At 40.2% G+C, this 17,073-nt stretch overlaps 1 protein-coding gene across 1 annotated transcript in view; it reads right to left on the reverse strand.

Moving 5' to 3' along the window:
- The window catches only part of LOC146715018 (phospholipid-transporting ATPase ABCA1), a 189,536-nt gene extending 175,842 nt beyond the window's left edge, over positions 1-13,694 (reverse strand). Inside the window, exons 1-2 of the mRNA XM_085451370.1 lie at positions 13,632-13,694; positions 4,148-4,277 (exon numbers count right to left, since the gene is read on the reverse strand). Coding sequence (XP_085307496.1) covers positions 4,148-4,213 — 66 coding nt within the window. The 5' untranslated portion in view covers positions 4,214-4,277; positions 13,632-13,694. The remainder of the gene's footprint in view (positions 1-4,147; positions 4,278-13,631) is intronic.
- Positions 13,695-17,073: the final 3,379 nt, after the last annotated feature.

A 17,073-nucleotide genomic window follows, 5' to 3' on the forward strand; every position in this document is an offset into this window, starting at 1 on the left:
CCAATCTATATGTCAAGCTTAGCTAATTGGAGTTTGAGCTGTAGACTAAGGGCACCAGCTGTCTAACTCAATCATAAAAACACCCTAATGCCAGTGACTAGCAGCAGGTGTTGGCGGTGTTCTGCAGAAAAAACACTGGTTATATTAATTAAAACTTCAAAGCTACCGAGTTGTTTACAATTTGAAATTATTATTCAAAGACGTACATGTCTATTGCTATATATACATATATTTTCTGCAAAGCCAATAATGCTGATTTCTGAGTCAAGAACCATTAAAGATTGACAGAAAATAACTTCATGCCCTGAATAGGTGAGACTTTTCATCTCCCAGTATATTTACAATGTAGATACTAAGCATAAGATTGAGAGAGGAGTCTCTGCTTGTGACTCCCCAAGCTGAAGCTATCACTCACTCCTTATCATCGCCTTGCCCACTCAATCCTCTCCTGGATGAAGAATGTCAACCACTTTCTTACTTTAATACAACCACTTTATGCCTGCTAGCAGGAAAGTGCCCCATGTGACACGACAGCTTTTCATTTTAACTTAGTATAATACATACACCAGTCGGCCACAACATTAAAACCATCATGGCCTAATGTTTTTCAGCAGAAAACTGACTGCACTGAACTGCATTGCCTCTGCTAGCAGCCACTCGCCAACCCCTCCCTGCTTAAAAAACATGCCTGCTTCCATTGCTCTCCATTGTAGCTACTATCAGAAGTGCACAGGGACATGCATATGTGTCTGTGTTTTCTGACATGGCTCCATCATAGCCAGCTTTAAGGTTTGTGCTATAGTAGCTGCACAGCACAGCCTTTGCTCCCTACATGCATCAATAAACCCTCATGGGTTTGCTGGTTGTTCATTGCACCTCTTTTTGTACGCACTAACCAGAGAGCCAAGAAGCTGTTTTAGTGTTTTACAGATGATTCAACCACCTGTTTCTGCTTCTAACGCATAAACTTCAAGAACAAGCCTACTCACTTGCTACCTAATGCAGCCCACCCTTTCACAGGTGCCACTGGAACAAAATAATGAGTGTCATTCATTTCACTTCTCAGTGGTTTTAATATCGTGTCTGATCAGTACCTAGTCTTTTTTTATTATAGTTATTACAGGTTCAAGCTTACACCTTTACCAAACTCACCTACACGGTAACTCTTACAGTGCTGTCAATGTGAACGTTTCTTTACGTGTCAAGTGAGGGTAACACACGCTCTAACACAAAGCCTGCTATGAAGTGGTTTCAGCAGAGTTAATATGCTTCTCCACAAATAATTACACAGCATATATAAAAATCGAACTGTTAAAACTTCAGCTCATTCTTCCTTGACTTGTAAGTGCCAACTTCCTGCCAGCTGGGGTTTGCATGGCCCTTGTTACATTCATCACTCACCAACTCCCAATCTTCATGCACTCCCAGCGTTTCTGTTAAAGTAACCAGCTTAGAGCAAACGGCTGGAGAGCCTCAGTCAGCAAACTCCCCCCTATTAGCGCTTCTGCAAAATGTTCGGACTTTGTATTTGACAGCACATCCAGATAATAAGTGAAGACATCCGTTATTATCTTCATGATTAAAGCGCAGAGCAGGCAGAGGTGAAGAAAATGCAATAATATATATTGCTTGCTTTGCCGTGGCACCATGGAGACCTTATAAGTGAGTCTGAGCACATTTCATTTAGTTCACTTGGCATTTATGGATATAGTGAATCTTCAGTTGTAGAATTTGTCAATGAATAAAACTGCAGAAAATCACGTTGCATATATTTCAAAGAAACTAGATAGAATTTAAAATGTAGACCTTTAATTCCTTCTAGTCTATGTGCCAGTGAGGATGTAGCTCTGCTGAGAGGGTGAATTATCATAATGTATGCCAAAGAAAAGGCCGGGAGAGGGAACACAGATCATGGGGGACTTTCTCAATGTCTGGCTCCCCAGGCATTTGCCATCGGACACTAGAGTCTTTGTGAATAGATAATCTTCTCCTATGAAATTATGTGGAATGCTGGACCATAAAATCAGTTTCATGCCTGTTATAAAATCTTAAAATGCTTGGTGAGGCATTCATATAATTGGTCATTAACCTCCACAAGCCCTCCAGAAGCACCATTGTCCTTGCTAACTCCCACTGGTTTTGTCTAATAACAATATTTCATGTTGACATTGGCCAAATATCCTACATCCCATGCACAAAACCGCTGCTGTCCTCTTACATATTATTGAGGAAAAGTAGTTGCATATTTCTCCCTGTTACAAAAAGAGCCCACACTGTTCTTTCTGCTGGTTTGTAAAATTAACAAGGGAGGAACGTTTCCCAGAAATAAAGTTGTAAAATTGCAAATGACTTTGCCTTGAGTTATTCCAAGAAAGTACGAACTTTGATGAAATGTCTGAAGATGTCGTTTGTTCTGCTCAGGTAACAGGCACACCGCTGCGCTCGAACCCCCAACAAAACAAGTGGGCGGATGCGACTGCGAGGGTATAAATCAAACACATTGCAGCTTTCTACAGCAGCAATATCTGCCTCTAACAAGGCTTACAAGATTCCTTGACAACCGGTCGAGGCCCTTGGAATGCCGCTGCAACTGTTATCTTCCCGCAGCATGTGAACTGCTGGTCAGTGCGGGTGATACGGCAGGCAATTATGTCCGCCCACGTACGCGAGCAAGGGACAATTGTTTGAAAAAGTTTTCTGAATGAAATACATTTACTAGGCTCGCATTCATATGAAAAGAATTCTGATATTGTTTCTTATAAATCTAAAGCTTTATTATTTTTACTTAAATTAGAAATGCTTCAAGAGAAGTGTGCACAATTTTCAAGAAAAATTCAGCTGCTAACTCTTGAAATGGATAAAGTGTCTTGTGTGGTAAGTGCCAAAACAAAACAGATATATAAGATGAGCCAGATAGGGGTAGGAAACAGCATTTGCGTCCTCCTCGTCCCTCTCAAACAGGAAATGGTCAATATTTTGTTGTTCGTCTTCGACTTGGCATTTATGTGGGGTTTTTTTTAATGTGTATGAGCACTTGTTACATAAATGTTTGAAATAAAGATTTGATTGATTGACTGAGTTGTTTCAATGAGAGAAGATCCTGTAACTTTACAGTTTAAGTCCTGTAACAGTTAAAGTTTAAGTTTCATAACTTTTTTTAATTTGAAAAGAATATTTAGCATTTAAGAAAAGTAGATTTTGCTTTGTTATAGTGGCAAATTCTTATTGGCATGACACACTTGGAAAATAATTGGAAATTGGAATTGGTCTCTATAGTGTCTCTATAGTGACATTACAGCTGGCCACACTTGTTGTTATCATAACTTGATAACAAGCTTGAAGTGCTGACTTAACATAAGAAGCAAAAGCAGGTGAAATCAGACGAGGTGTAATTGCTGAAAACATCTGATGTTAAGTTGAGTCCCTTTATGAGCACTTAAAGTGCTGAAAATGCTCATGAATGCACAACACCTAAAAAACCTAACAGCTTAAGGTGAAGCGGTGGACGTGTCAGTCAGTGAAGGAATGAAAACAGCAAAAATGTCAGCTGAACTGTAGTCAGTGATAGTAGTTCCCTTCTGTACTTAAATCCGAGGGCAGCAGAGATATGAGAAAGAAAATTTGGCGTATTGCTTGAAAAGTGAAAATGAATAACCTTTAATTGTGTGGTCATGTTTTCGTAAACTGTAATGACACTACTCTTTATGGGTAACAGTGGTCAGGTCGTTCGTTGGAGAACAGAAAGAAAATTTGCCCTTCAAACAAAGTGTTTAACATTTGTAACTCCCTATTCATTTCCACTGGGCCAAAGACTGGCTTTGTTAGAAGTAAAATCCAGCCAATGTGACATAACATGCACAGGAGATGGATCACCAAAAATTGAAGGTGACACTTTGAATTGGTCGGCATTAAGGTAAGATTGTTCTTGTTCTCTAAGGGGAGAGTTAAAGGGGCTTACTTCTATAGTAGACAATTTTCCTAGTAAATCCCTCCTATTACCTTTCCTTCCCATGAATAACTTAGTCGCCCTTGATAACACAACCCTGGGACCACATCCTCATTTTCTCTCCATTGCTGACCAATTTTAGCAGATATAGGTTGATTTGCAAAGCGGTGGTGGTGGTGGTGTTAGTGCACAGAAGTGTACCTTTTGTCTCTTCCGTAGAGTGAAGTTCTTCCACAGGAGCAGAGTGAACTGCGTCAGGAGACCCATTACGGCTTATCCTGGCAATATCCTGCCAAAGCGTCGCTATGGCAACTGGCCCACTTAATAAACCCTGGAGGGAATAAAAGGCAGAGTTTGGTTTTAATACAGAAGAGCAATGCATCTTGGGGGAGTGCCACTAATCATTCACTTCCCCAGGCCTTGGGGCTTATGGTGCAGCACCTGTTCTAAGAATTATTATCACCTACACTCAGCACATCTCAGGATGGGGGCTCAGCTCGTGGAGGTTACGCAGTTCGGGTCTAGCAGTCAAAGAGTCTTTATTAAGGACCGTGAGGGTGTTTTATATATACTGCTTATTAAACAAGTATATCAAAGCAAAATCTCTTTTTTTGCTGTTGTTTTGCCTTTAAAGGAGGAACGTAGACTCTAGTCTTTGCCTCATTGACTACACTTGTGCAAATTCCCTGTCTATTAATCAGTCTCTTTAGTGACCAGAGAACAATAAAAGTCAGGGGGGAAAAATACATGGGCAACTGCATCACTTTTCATGTGGACCAAAGACTGCCATAAAATATTTATTACATATTTTACTATCTACTCACCCCTGATTACACAGATAATAAACAAATAGGTCTGCTGTGTCATTTTTACACTGCTACATCAAGTATGACCTTTATTAAAAACTCCACAGCTGACAGTCCTCCCACTGACTACAGTTAATTTATCTGCTCGTCGTGGCATCCGAATCAGTCCGCTTAGTTTCATGCGTTCAAAGAAAAGGCACATGCTCAGGTGTAACATATGCCTACGGATTCCTACGTACGGGCATTAGCCTGCGTTTCTACATCAATTTACAGTTTTTATGCGAGCAATTAATGTAAGAATGGTCAATTTGACTACACATATAACCGCAGCAGCTGGGCACGCACACATTTAACATAAACATTTATAATATATTAAAAGAAAACAGCGGAGGACTCACACATACATGATTTTCTGTTAGAGAGCACACTGCATAATGTGACAACTTTACTGATGAAGTCATACATCATCTGTAAACATTTACAAACAATACATGAAATAAACATGTAACATTTTTCCATAATATATTAATAATTTATTTATTCTGCATTTTTCTTAAATGCAAACATATTTAATACTTATACACCTACAGTATCATAGTTACAAAAGGTAAGGGCCCATATGCAAAACTTTCTGCAGGTGTTGATGACAAACTTGCTCCATCACGCTGGTGTGACTGTTTGCATGAGCGATGAACACAGGCGATAAGCAAACAGGTGGACTGACAGGCCACGAGTGGAAAGGTAGGATAGTAAAAAAACAGAACTTTACAGGTGAAACTGAATGAACTCTGGGGCACACAGTTTAAGAAATGGGTAATCAAGATAAGACAAGCAGTGATGAAGATGACCAGATGTCGAAAACATGGGGAAAATATGTGGGTAAGATACTTAAAAACACAACAAAAGAACCAAGAAACCAGAATGGCAGCGATCCAACATCTTATCAGGACCGCAATCCATCCAAGTTAACTGCCTATAAATCGCCTGTAAATCCACAAATGTGACCTTGACTTTGAGCACAGTTCGAGTACAAATCTGTTACGTGTGAGTAAAACCCGACCAACACTCTAGGACTGGGACGTCAAAGTCATTTTGCACTGTGGACCCTGTGACGTCCGCTTTGATGTTAAGAAGCCCGGACGACTGAACGTTAACTAAACGTTAACTAACACCTGAGATATTTTAATATAAGGACAGAAGAGCAATTTCAGCATCTCAGATTTTTTTGTTGTTGTTGTTTTGTACATGGCAATGAAATACTGCTTTAACTGCATAGGACTTGTGAAAATGCAGCTAAATGTCTAAAATTTATGTCATTCTTCACATTTTCCAAAGGTGTCCTTTGGGCTGATTGGCAGGGCGATTCTGGCCCGTGGACCTTATGTTTGACACCCCTGCTCTAGAATAAGTAGTGACGGGTGATCCAAAAAAAAGAAGACAGCAGACAGACGTATCCTGATGCCCGAAAGCTATAGTTTTGGATTTTCAACGTAGTTTTCTTTTTTTATTATTTAATTTTGAATTTCTTTTGTTTTCAGTTTACTTTCAGTTTAGTTGCCAGAGTGGACTTTGTTATTTCGGTTTCGTTTTTACTGTTTGAAAATGTAACTTTTAAACGTTTCAGTGTCAGTTTTAATCTTAAGCAGTTGACTCCCGGCTGTCCTGCATTTTCTGACTCATTTTTCTGTTTAATGTTTCCCATTTGACCTTGTTGTAGTTTTCAGTGTAAATATTACCTTTGCTTTGTTTAGGTTTTAATCATTTTGTATTCATATTTTTCTTTGTTATTCTCAAATGTTTCTGGCTCTCTGTTCCCCCATGCCCAGTCTGTGTTTCTGTTATATAATATTTAAGTCAAGTTTTGCCTTTTCATGCTTACTTTGACCTTACTTTGTCAAATTCAATGTGTGTTTTCTGTTTTATTTTGGTAGTCTCACGCTCTGAGTGTGTTTGTGTCCAGTTTTGCTTCCCTCTTGCTTCTTAGTTGATTCTGTTCAGCTGCGCCTCGTCTTTCCCAGCTGTGTCTTGATGATCTTGTGAGTATTTAAGCCCCTTGTTTTCACTTCTTCCTTGTCGCGATATCTCTCATTCACCAGCAGCCTGTTCTGCCCGCTTGTTTAGTTTCAAGTACCTCCTAGTTTAGTTTTGTATTCTTGCAGTCCAAACCACCAAATACAAAAACTAAGCAAATTTCCTATCCTTGTGCCCGAAATGACATTTTCCAAACACGTATTTGCCAGTTAAACAACAGGCACACACACAGATCTGTACGTGTTGAGTCAGAGAAATGTATTAATATTTAACACCCATGTTATGTTACCCATCTGTGCTCAAAACATGTTTCCGAGCACTTCATCTCATGTTCTGTGAAGACATTTAAGACCCAGGCACCTGCCCTAGGTGAGGAAGGCAGGGATTCGGATGAGCCTTTTAGCCCACGGGTAGTCCTGACAAATGTGCCACCTGTTAACGCTCCAGTTCCTCCTCCTGCACAGGTTCCATCTCCTCCACATGCGTCTACATTATTTAATGCTACTTCATGGATGTTTTATTTACCGTCATGAGAAAATGGATGCGGCCTTCCAAACGCCCAAATAAGTGCTCTAATGGGCAAAAGAATGGGAGCGCTCAAGGCCATTCGATAATCAGTTAGAGAATATTGGTGAGAGGAAGCACAGAATCTCCTCACTTAAATTCAGTTTTTCCACCAATGCCAAGTTATATTATTATAGAGGGCAATTTAAGTGAATCACGCCGTTACTGCTGCTGGCAAACTATCCATATTGTTCAGAGATAAATGGATTACGATCAGACACGCAAGCAGTTTTTCTTGTAGTGCGCTGCTCAATATTTCACGGTTCGTGTGTATTTTTAAGGAGATCGTTTCGGACCTCTACAAGCGCCCGATGACCTCGGTCATGACACGGAGGCCTAGAGCACGCATGGGCACTTGAGTGCATCAAATGCTTTCGTAATTGGTCTGTCGATTTGTCTCGCCCAGCTTTCAAGCCTCGCCTTCATATGTAGCACGCAGGAGAAGGACAGCTTGGCACCACCTCCAATCTGAAATCACGTCAGGCATGAAGGGTAAACAACATCTCTCAGAATAGACTTGAGCCATATGTCAGAAAAATCTGTGTGTGTGAATTGCATTGGTAACTAGGAAAAAGAAACAAAGAGAGAGAGATTTGTCTGTGAAAGACGGCGTGTGTGGGTGAGCGTTGTGGAAAAGCCCGAGCTCAAGGAGTCTCTTCCGATCCCACATCTAAAGAAGAGATAACAAGTAACAAGAGAGGAGTCTGATTGTGATTTGCATTGCAGCCGCAGTGTTGCGAAACACAGCGAACACAGTTCTCCGTAGAACAAAAACCATACAAGTGAAGTGTTTTCCAGATCATCATTTTAATCTACGACTTGGAGCACAAAGAATAATTGAAATGAGTTCTTTCTCTTTTTATTTTTTTGTCTTCACAAGACTACGGCCATCAGGCGCCGGCATCAGCTTTTCGCTGTATCATTAGCTCCAAAGAAAGCCCCAAGAAAAAAAATCAAGGAATGAGAGAAAAGGGAAAGAATACAGCGCTGGGGGAAAAAAGGAAAAGAAGAAAAAGAAAGGAGCATATTGAGAGGATATAAGTGCTGATGCATGCCTGGCATTTGGGGAGTAGGGACAGCAAAGTGCATTATTTCAGCCCTTAGGATGATGGAAAGAGAAAACAGATATTTGTCATAGAGCATGAGAGCAGAGGACAGCAGCAAATGACTGCAACATCAGTTACAAGGGGGTCGCCATAGCCTTGTGAAGGGTATAATGGTCCCTGCGCTCCTTTGTCCAATCCGTCTTTTTTCCCCTCCAAGTATCTCGATCGCAAGCTCCATACAACTTTGCTACAGCGGGAAATCATACAGCAGAGAAGGCAAGTCTGGGGAAAAGGTACTATTTGTATTAAGTGCAGCTGCTACACCGACAAGCACGTCGCCTCAATCGTGCTGCTTTACTCCATTAGACACCAATACACCAATCACTGGTGTTCAAAGAGATAGCGCTATATCAAGATAACAGGGGAGCACTCAATTAAAGCTTATCAAAGGTGTTCAAAGGATCCTTAAAACTGACACCTGCAATTTTGGATCACATTTGAATATAGAAGAAAAAACTCTGACTTCATAATCACAGCTTTGTGATGCAAAACACTGAGAGTGGGGGAAAGTATTGATTTAGTACATTTTAATCTTCTCCCGCCTGGATCTCTCAGTGCTCCATGGCTCGTCTCCAGTTGGTGCAGATTCCCCCTTATGAAAATCGGATTATTAACATATAAAGCTCCACAAGGACAGGCCTCTGTTCATATTCACAGCTTTTGAGACCTCTCTGACGCTCTATCTCCTAACCGTCCCGCGCTTTGATTTTGAAACCAGAGGCGATCACACTCTGAGCTTGTTGATTTGTTTTAAACAACTCCTCAAAACACATTTTTATTAGGGTGGGAGGACGATCAAACTACTGATAGTATCGATACCAAATCAATAACTAACATTCAAATTGAGATAACTTTATTCATCCCACAAAAGGGAAATTTGTTTACAGCTTACGTGCACTGCCTATTCACACACTGATCACAAGCATTGTTGCAGGTAAAGGCAGAGACAGTGAGGTCAAGAAAGATAAATAAAAATAAAAATGAATAAATATATTCCAAATAAATTAATGGAATATTTTTATTAGTTTCTGATAATAAAAAAAATATGTCTAACATGAACTTTTAAAAAAAGCCAAATTTTTACTTTCCATTTCCATCTCTTCCCCTTAATTATGAGCTATAGTTTCAATCTGTTTGTGTGTATGGAAGTGTATAGTTTGGAATGAATGTCTAACTATATGGCTGATTTTGTTTGTATGTCTTTACACGTACACATTTTGAACATGCATGTGTTGCTTTGATTCAGATTTTGCAGCACATTGTTTTTAATTATTATTTGTTATATGAAAATACTGGCGCTGTCAGCGTTAATCTCGTTAAAATGACGTAACTGCATTAACACGGCAAATCTCCGTTAGCGAGTTAGCGTGGATCGCTGCACGGCATCAACGCGTTAGCGCAGTTAGCTCAGTTAGCTCGTCAATGCGTTAGCGCAGTTAGCTCAGTTAGCTCGTCAATGCGTTAGCGCAGTTAGCTCAGTTAGCTCGTCAATGCGTCAGCGCCGATTTGCCGTGTTAATGCGGCTATGGCGTTAACGTCATTTTAACGAGATTAACGCTGACAGCACTAGAAAATATGTTGTACTATTTGCTGTTATGATGGAGTTGTCAATACACTTGTGATTTTCTTAAATCATGCACAAGCTCAATAAATTCCCACACAATTTGATTTGCCAGTCACAACGTCTCGTGATGAAAGAGGGTAACATTTAAAAGAGTGACCCAGCTGGCAGTGAATGCATACACAATACCTGGTTCCTGTTTTTTTAAGGCGCAATGACATGACAGATATTGCTTTGTATCGAGTATGACAGAATAGCTATATTGTGGTGATCTCGTTAATGTGGGTATCATACTGCAATACCTACATTACTGATAGCTGAGGAAAGCATTATCACATGTAGTAGCATCATAACGTCAGTCTCCCCCCGCCCAAAAAAGTAACCTGGGTAAACGGTTTCTTTTATCAACAGTTCTGCACTTGAGGTGCACTCAACTTTTACTCAACATCCATAAAAGGACTGAAACGTTTTATTCTACCTGCTTCACAGAAAACTGCAGTTTGAATTCATGGCGACTACAATGGATTCAGACCCAGTTTCACGGTAAAAGACAACATTAAAATGTCCACAGAAACTTTTAAAGCCACTCCATAATCCACTTCTCCTTGGTCCATTCATATCCTCAGAATGCTCCAAAACCTCTTTTCTCCCCTTAAAACGCTGCTAAATGCAGGGCTTCCATTTGTTGCATTGTGAGTTTGAGAGTCACAGAAACCCTGGGCTCTCAAGCTGCTTGTCTCCAGTCTTGGTCATTTTAGCTCAAGGTTGATGATCTCACTGTCTTTCAAAACACTAACAAAACAAAACACCTTCGTCAGATCAATGCACATTATCAAACTCTGTGCACGCTTTGGAGGTTATCGTTTGTATTCCTGTTCAGGTGTTTTGTGTTGCACTGACGAACATTTCTGCCATCCCATTTATATTACCTCTCTCTGTAATGCAACGCAATTTAACAGCGTCTTGCAAGTACATCTTGCAAAATGGAATTAACACCTCTATAAAACTGTTTAAAACATTATAACCTTGATAGAGTTTGGAATAATTTCAAGGTGGCTGCTTTAGCTTCCGGAGAACTACTATGTCAGACTGCATTACGTTTAGCCAGATGTATAAATGTATACATCTTTCCTTTTCCCAATCGGCTTGATGTATTAACACTAGCTGCAAATGCCAAAACCTTAGTTTTGTTGCTTTTAGTCCTGCCTGCTGTAATAACTAGTACATATTTCCGCATATTTCCAATACAAACGGCATAACGTGCGGATGCAAGGATGAAGACCCATCTGGCCTTCACCTGTTAACCTATATCCAGCTGTAGGACACAAGGATCGAAGTGATGAAGCTGCAAGAATCTGCCATTTCTCTTTGCATTGCTATCACTCTAACACTGCACCTCACCAGCAAGTAGTCCCCTCCCTGTGCTCTCCCTCAGGCAAGTCTCCTGCCTGTCCCTGTGCCAGCTCTGCCAAGCGACCCAAAAATGGATCTTAATTTTCTTTTAGAGCCACACATAGAAATCTCAGCAATGTAAGTAGAGAGCCCTACTGGACTGTATTAAAAGAGATTCTTGACCCCACTGCTCACAGTTGTACACATAAGCTTCTGAAAACTGCAGCAAGGTCGGTCTTCTTACACGCAGCACAGCGTTAGATGTTAGGAAAAGAACTCAACATCAGATGTAAATAATGAGCCCTTCTGGAACACTCTGGATAAGATAATATCAGTATGATGCACTAAATAAACGAAATACTTCTCTCTACAGTCGGCACACTGTAAAGAGAGAATCTATTATAAAGAGAAGAAGAAAAAGCACTACACATCTATCTACTTACTAGGCTGACAAGGACATCTACCCATTATGCCTTTGCTTTAGAAGATGGTTTGACATGAGTATGCTGTTGCAGAATTAGCTTGACAAGCTATTTTCTGAGAATAAATAAAGCACACACTTCAAAGAAAGAGCTCAGCTCTGCATCATCAGAAGATGTTTGTGTTTTGGTCTTTTATATAGCGCCAAATAACAAGACGAGTCACCTCAAGGTGCCTTTTATCACAAGGTCAAGACGCTACATTATTGGAAAGGAGCCCTATTAATCACACAACGCCCTATGAGCAAGCGCTTTGGCAACAGTGGGAAGGAAAAACTTCCTTTTACCAGAAAGAAACCTCCGGTAGATTTGTGGCGGAGCACGAGATTCACATCTGTCCACATAAACACAAATCTCTCAGGAATGTTTACAGCACCTTGTTTAATCTGTGCCACAATAAATCAAGTCATTTCTAAAACTGTAAACTAGAGAGCAAAGTAGGCACTGAGTGTATCCTTCTAACACAGATGGCTTAAATTGAAATGATCAGCCTAATCAGGGGTTTTGCTGATGGCATCAGTGGGATTGCAGTGCTAGTTTACATCAAGTTTTCTTTTAACAACTTCTTCTGAAAACTTTTTTACGTCCTTGTGATCTGCACGCTGGACAAAACATTTTTTGTTCACCTGTTTAACCTGCATCTGATTTTTGCACCAATTACTCCCTTTATTCACACAAACCTTAAGCTGTCAAACTGATTATAAGTCAGAACGCTATTACTGATATTAAAGCGGTCATTACATGTAATTAGTTAGAGGGAAGTAATACTTCTAAGCTCTCATCTACTCGGATCAACTTGTCAGTCATTTTCAGGCCCTGATTACTCATTCATTAGATATAAATTAAACTGATGAATTAAAAAACAGTAATCGCTGGCGCTTAAATGACTCATTAAGACACGTACAAAGGTGCACGCTATGCGGCATTGCTTATACTTAGCTCGCTGGCTGTCGAAGCAGCCCTGGCACTGAGTAAATCATTAGCATGGGAGTAAGGTTGCTCAGCATGGGTTAAAGTTCACTTTGACTCCCTTTTAACTCAGCTGTTACGCTAGTGCTGTGCCATCCTGCAAATTGTGGTATCAATCTGACATCAATACAGAATAAATGCAGGGTCAGTATGCTGATACCAATACCGATACTTTTTCTTTATAAAAGCAGCTTATGTAGCGGAGAGCAGTGTGCCATGATTTCAGTGGGCTACATACTGAACTTGGAGTATACAAACAAAGTATTGATCAATATAATACCAATAGCAGTGGTGGTATCGATACTATGATATTCGATCTGTCCACCTGTAGGATGAGGACGTTTAAGTTCCCTGACACCAAACACTAAACAGCAAGTATTTCATGTTATTTGGTTATTATGTAAAACAAAACCCCCCAAATAGGTATAAACTGTAATCCCTTATATCCTACTCAGCCCTCTTTATTGACATTTTAAATGTAGCCAGCCTCCAGAAGAGTTTATTATTATTTTTTCCCCACTAAGATAATCGCTTCTCTGGGCGCTCTGTTTTATCCGCTGCAGGCAAGACAGGAGGGGGAATAAAAAGGAGAGGAGTGTGTTTGGCTTCCCAGAGTCTGAGCCTGGGCTAGCCTCGGGAGTAGAGAGAGCAAGCTACAAAAAAAGAAAAAGAAAAAAACCCGCAGAAGAACACCAGAAAGACAGCATCACAAAACACGTGTCCTGTTAGAGGAAAAACAAACTCTCACCCTCTCAGAAAGAAGAAGTAGTAACCTACCTCAAAGTTGCTTGGCTTTCACCCATCAGCACATCTTGGGGCTTACAGATGGATTAAGAGCAGTTTTAACTGGCAGCCCTTATGACTGACGCAGAAAGCCTTTTGCAATCTCTCTCTCTCTCATTCCCCGCCTGTCTCTCATGATCGCTGTCCCCTTTTACCTGGAATCATAAAGTATGCAAATGACCTCCGCTGAGCCTGTCGTAGCGACTGTAGCTACAGCCGGTAAGCGCACAGGTGGTGCACATTGCACAGCGCGCTCCCTTAAAGCCGAGGCCCGCAGCAGAGCGCATATGTCTGCGTCTTGTAGTCCTGTCTCAGTCACCCGGAGAGGCGAGAGAGGGTGAACGGGAGCACTGGCCTTACATTTGGCTTCCCTTGTTGTGGCATTGTGCGCGTTTGTCTCGCGGGGTGCCTCGCAGCAAACTTTCAAATTTGGTCACCTGTTGACTGAGCTGAAATTATTCATGATCTCATTAGTCGGAAACATTCATCTTTATTTTAATAAGTCGAGCTGCGATGAGAGCGGTTTGAGACCAGATGGGATCACGGGGAGAGCATTTATTTACCGAGACAGAGCCAAAGTGAAAACGTTGATGATGATGTTGATAATCAGCCGAATGCGTCACATGGGATATGCAGCTATGCGCGTCGACCGTAGGGTTTTACAGCAACCATATAATTAGGTAACAAGGAGACGTAAGAGTTTATTATTGTGTAGATAAAGAGTAATGCCAAAGGTGCACTGGGAGGATATAAATACGGAGATGAGATGGGTGTTTACCGAGAAGGTAGTCAGGAAATAAATATAGAGGTCTCACAGACAAATATAGAGGGTGATATTTTATAACTGATCCGGAAACACCTCAGCAAAACATTTTTTTCTTCCTTGTAGCCCAAAGATATTATATTATATTATATTATATTATATTATATTATATTATATTATATATAGTTCATGTGAAGGCTGCTGTCCAGTAATGTTTTAATGTCAGACAATTGCCAGCTACTACACGATGCCCAGTCAGGTTTTTGAATAACATGGGGTGTAAGATAGATGATATTGGTATCAGATCGATACTAGTGCTAGATGGTCGATACTTTGACCTTGTCCTCTTAGTTCAGCGTGTATCCTACTGAACTGTGTTAAATTAATTGTAATGTTGGGAATGAAAAACTGTACTTTAAACATGCACGATGAAAAATGTCTGAGCCTTTTTGTAATGACTGTCATGTCTATTTTTTTATTGCCTTAAACACAGGCGGAAAACACACATTTGACCCAAGGTACTTCAGAGACAGGCACATTTAGCTAATTATTTTGGAAAGTAAAGCTCACAGTGATTTATTTGTCAAATGTGCTCAGAATCTGAAAAGCTCTCCCCTACATTACAGGTTAAAAGTATCGGCATCAGTATTGGCATTACTGCCCCTGTGTTTCCTTGGTATGGAGTATGACACGGCACTACTGCAAGAGAGTGAGAGCATTTACAGGAACAGGCCCCTAGCCGACAGCCTCTCAGTTTAGGATTCACTCACCGCTGAGGTGATAATTCAACAGCTTTGACCCTAAAGCCAAATCTGATTCCAAAAAAGTAAAAATAAAGAAGTAGGAACTGTGCTCCTTTCTGTGTTCGCAATGTTAGCCCATCTGACTGATTTGTGATTTTTGAAATGTCTGTCTGTGCATCTGCTGTTTGCATATTTTAATAACCTAGTTTATGGCTATGTGCAAAAGTTAAAATACCCACATTTCCTTAGGTTTTGCTAGGAACATGAGAAACAGATGGAGAAATCTAAAGGCACATGTGCAAACAGAGATGGAAGTACAGTATATAAAACAAAAGAAAGTTTGTACGACTCTAATAAGCTTGAAAGTCATCGCCTAGGAACTCTCTTAGTCAGCTTTGGATGTTGGCTGTTTTTTGTTGACTTCTCTGTCAAGACGATCCCACACTGCTTTAATAATGTTGAGGTCCGGGCTCTTAAAAGGTCAGTCCATGACTGATAGTTGTCATGGTTAATGGTGAACGAGGACGCCCAGAGCAGAGTCGTGAGCTGGCTAGGATCAAAATACAGATGAACATTAATCGTAGGCGTAACAGGCAACTAAATAACAAGTCCGTGGATAAGCAGAGGAAACGCTGGGGGAAATACCAGGAACTCGGGAACCACAGGGGACGACAGAACAACACAGCAAACACAGTAAAAGCGACAACAAGCAGAAACAAGGGTACATAACACACAGCTGCGGGGAACTCACAGGTGCAAACAATTGGAGAGACTGAGGAAAGTAAAACTAAAACGAACACATGAGATAAAGACTATCAAAATAAAACAGGAAGTAACATAACGGGAACACCTAAAGCTAGAGAAGGGAACATGAGGGAAGCAGAGAGCTGTAACTATAAAACCTACAGACTAATACAAAACAAACAGCACCTGTAACGAGAGATCGATACAAATGATGATGGTGCTCTACTGTGTGTTCACTGTTCTGGCAGTGTGTTTGGGATCATTGCCATGCTGAAAAATGCATGACTGGCAATCAGATACTTTCCAGATGGTGTTGCACACTGGGTCACAACCTGACAGCACAGTGCCATTCATAATTTTATTCATTATGATAATGTCAATCCCAGGCCCCTCCAGTAGCCTATCAGTATATACAGCAGGTCACCTGTTTAAGCAAGCAAATAAAAAATAATCACTTCAAAATATTTTTTTAGTTTATACTCTCAATTAAATATTCACATAGAAAAATCTAACTAATAAAACAAATTCATGCACTTAAAGATTTGACATATTTACAATTCTGATTGGCACACAGGGAGTGGAAGTAAGGCTTTTAATGGAAAATCAAACACTTCAAATTAAGTCCAGGTCACAATCGGAACTGCGATCAAAGGGTTAGGGGGGGGATGAAGATTATTGGAGTTTGAAATAGACTGTAATGGAATTAAATTTGGGAATGTCTGCCCGGAATGACTGCTTCCTGTTTCGATTGTTACCGGTGAATGGCTGCAGAGTTACAGCACTCTGAGATCGGATGATTCTCTTTGATACACCCTGCAGTTCAAAAACATAAAACATGTATACCTTCTGGCTGTAACTGCTAATTACTGCCGACATTGTTCTTAATTATGACCTTTTATTTATTTTTTTTTAAAAAGGAGTAAACTTTAACTTTAAAACACTAATGAATGATCAGAAAATGTGAAAGGATCTGATAAAATGTAATTTTCTGTGAAGCTGAAGGCAGTACTTCTGTCATTGTAAAAAAAATGCTCCAAACCATCAACTGTAAGCATTTAATGAACTTATAATGATAATTAAGGTGCAGGATCCCATTTGACTTTATTACACTATTCTAAGAAGCCATTCCTCAGGACCTATATATATATATATATATATATATATATATATATATATATATATATAT

This window comes from Copadichromis virginalis, linkage group LG3 (assembly GCF_057382275.1).
Source record: "Copadichromis virginalis isolate Kocher_CV1m ecotype Utaka linkage group LG3, C_Virginalis_male_GT1.1, whole genome shotgun sequence".
Taxonomy (NCBI): domain Eukaryota; kingdom Metazoa; phylum Chordata; class Actinopteri; order Cichliformes; family Cichlidae; genus Copadichromis; species Copadichromis virginalis.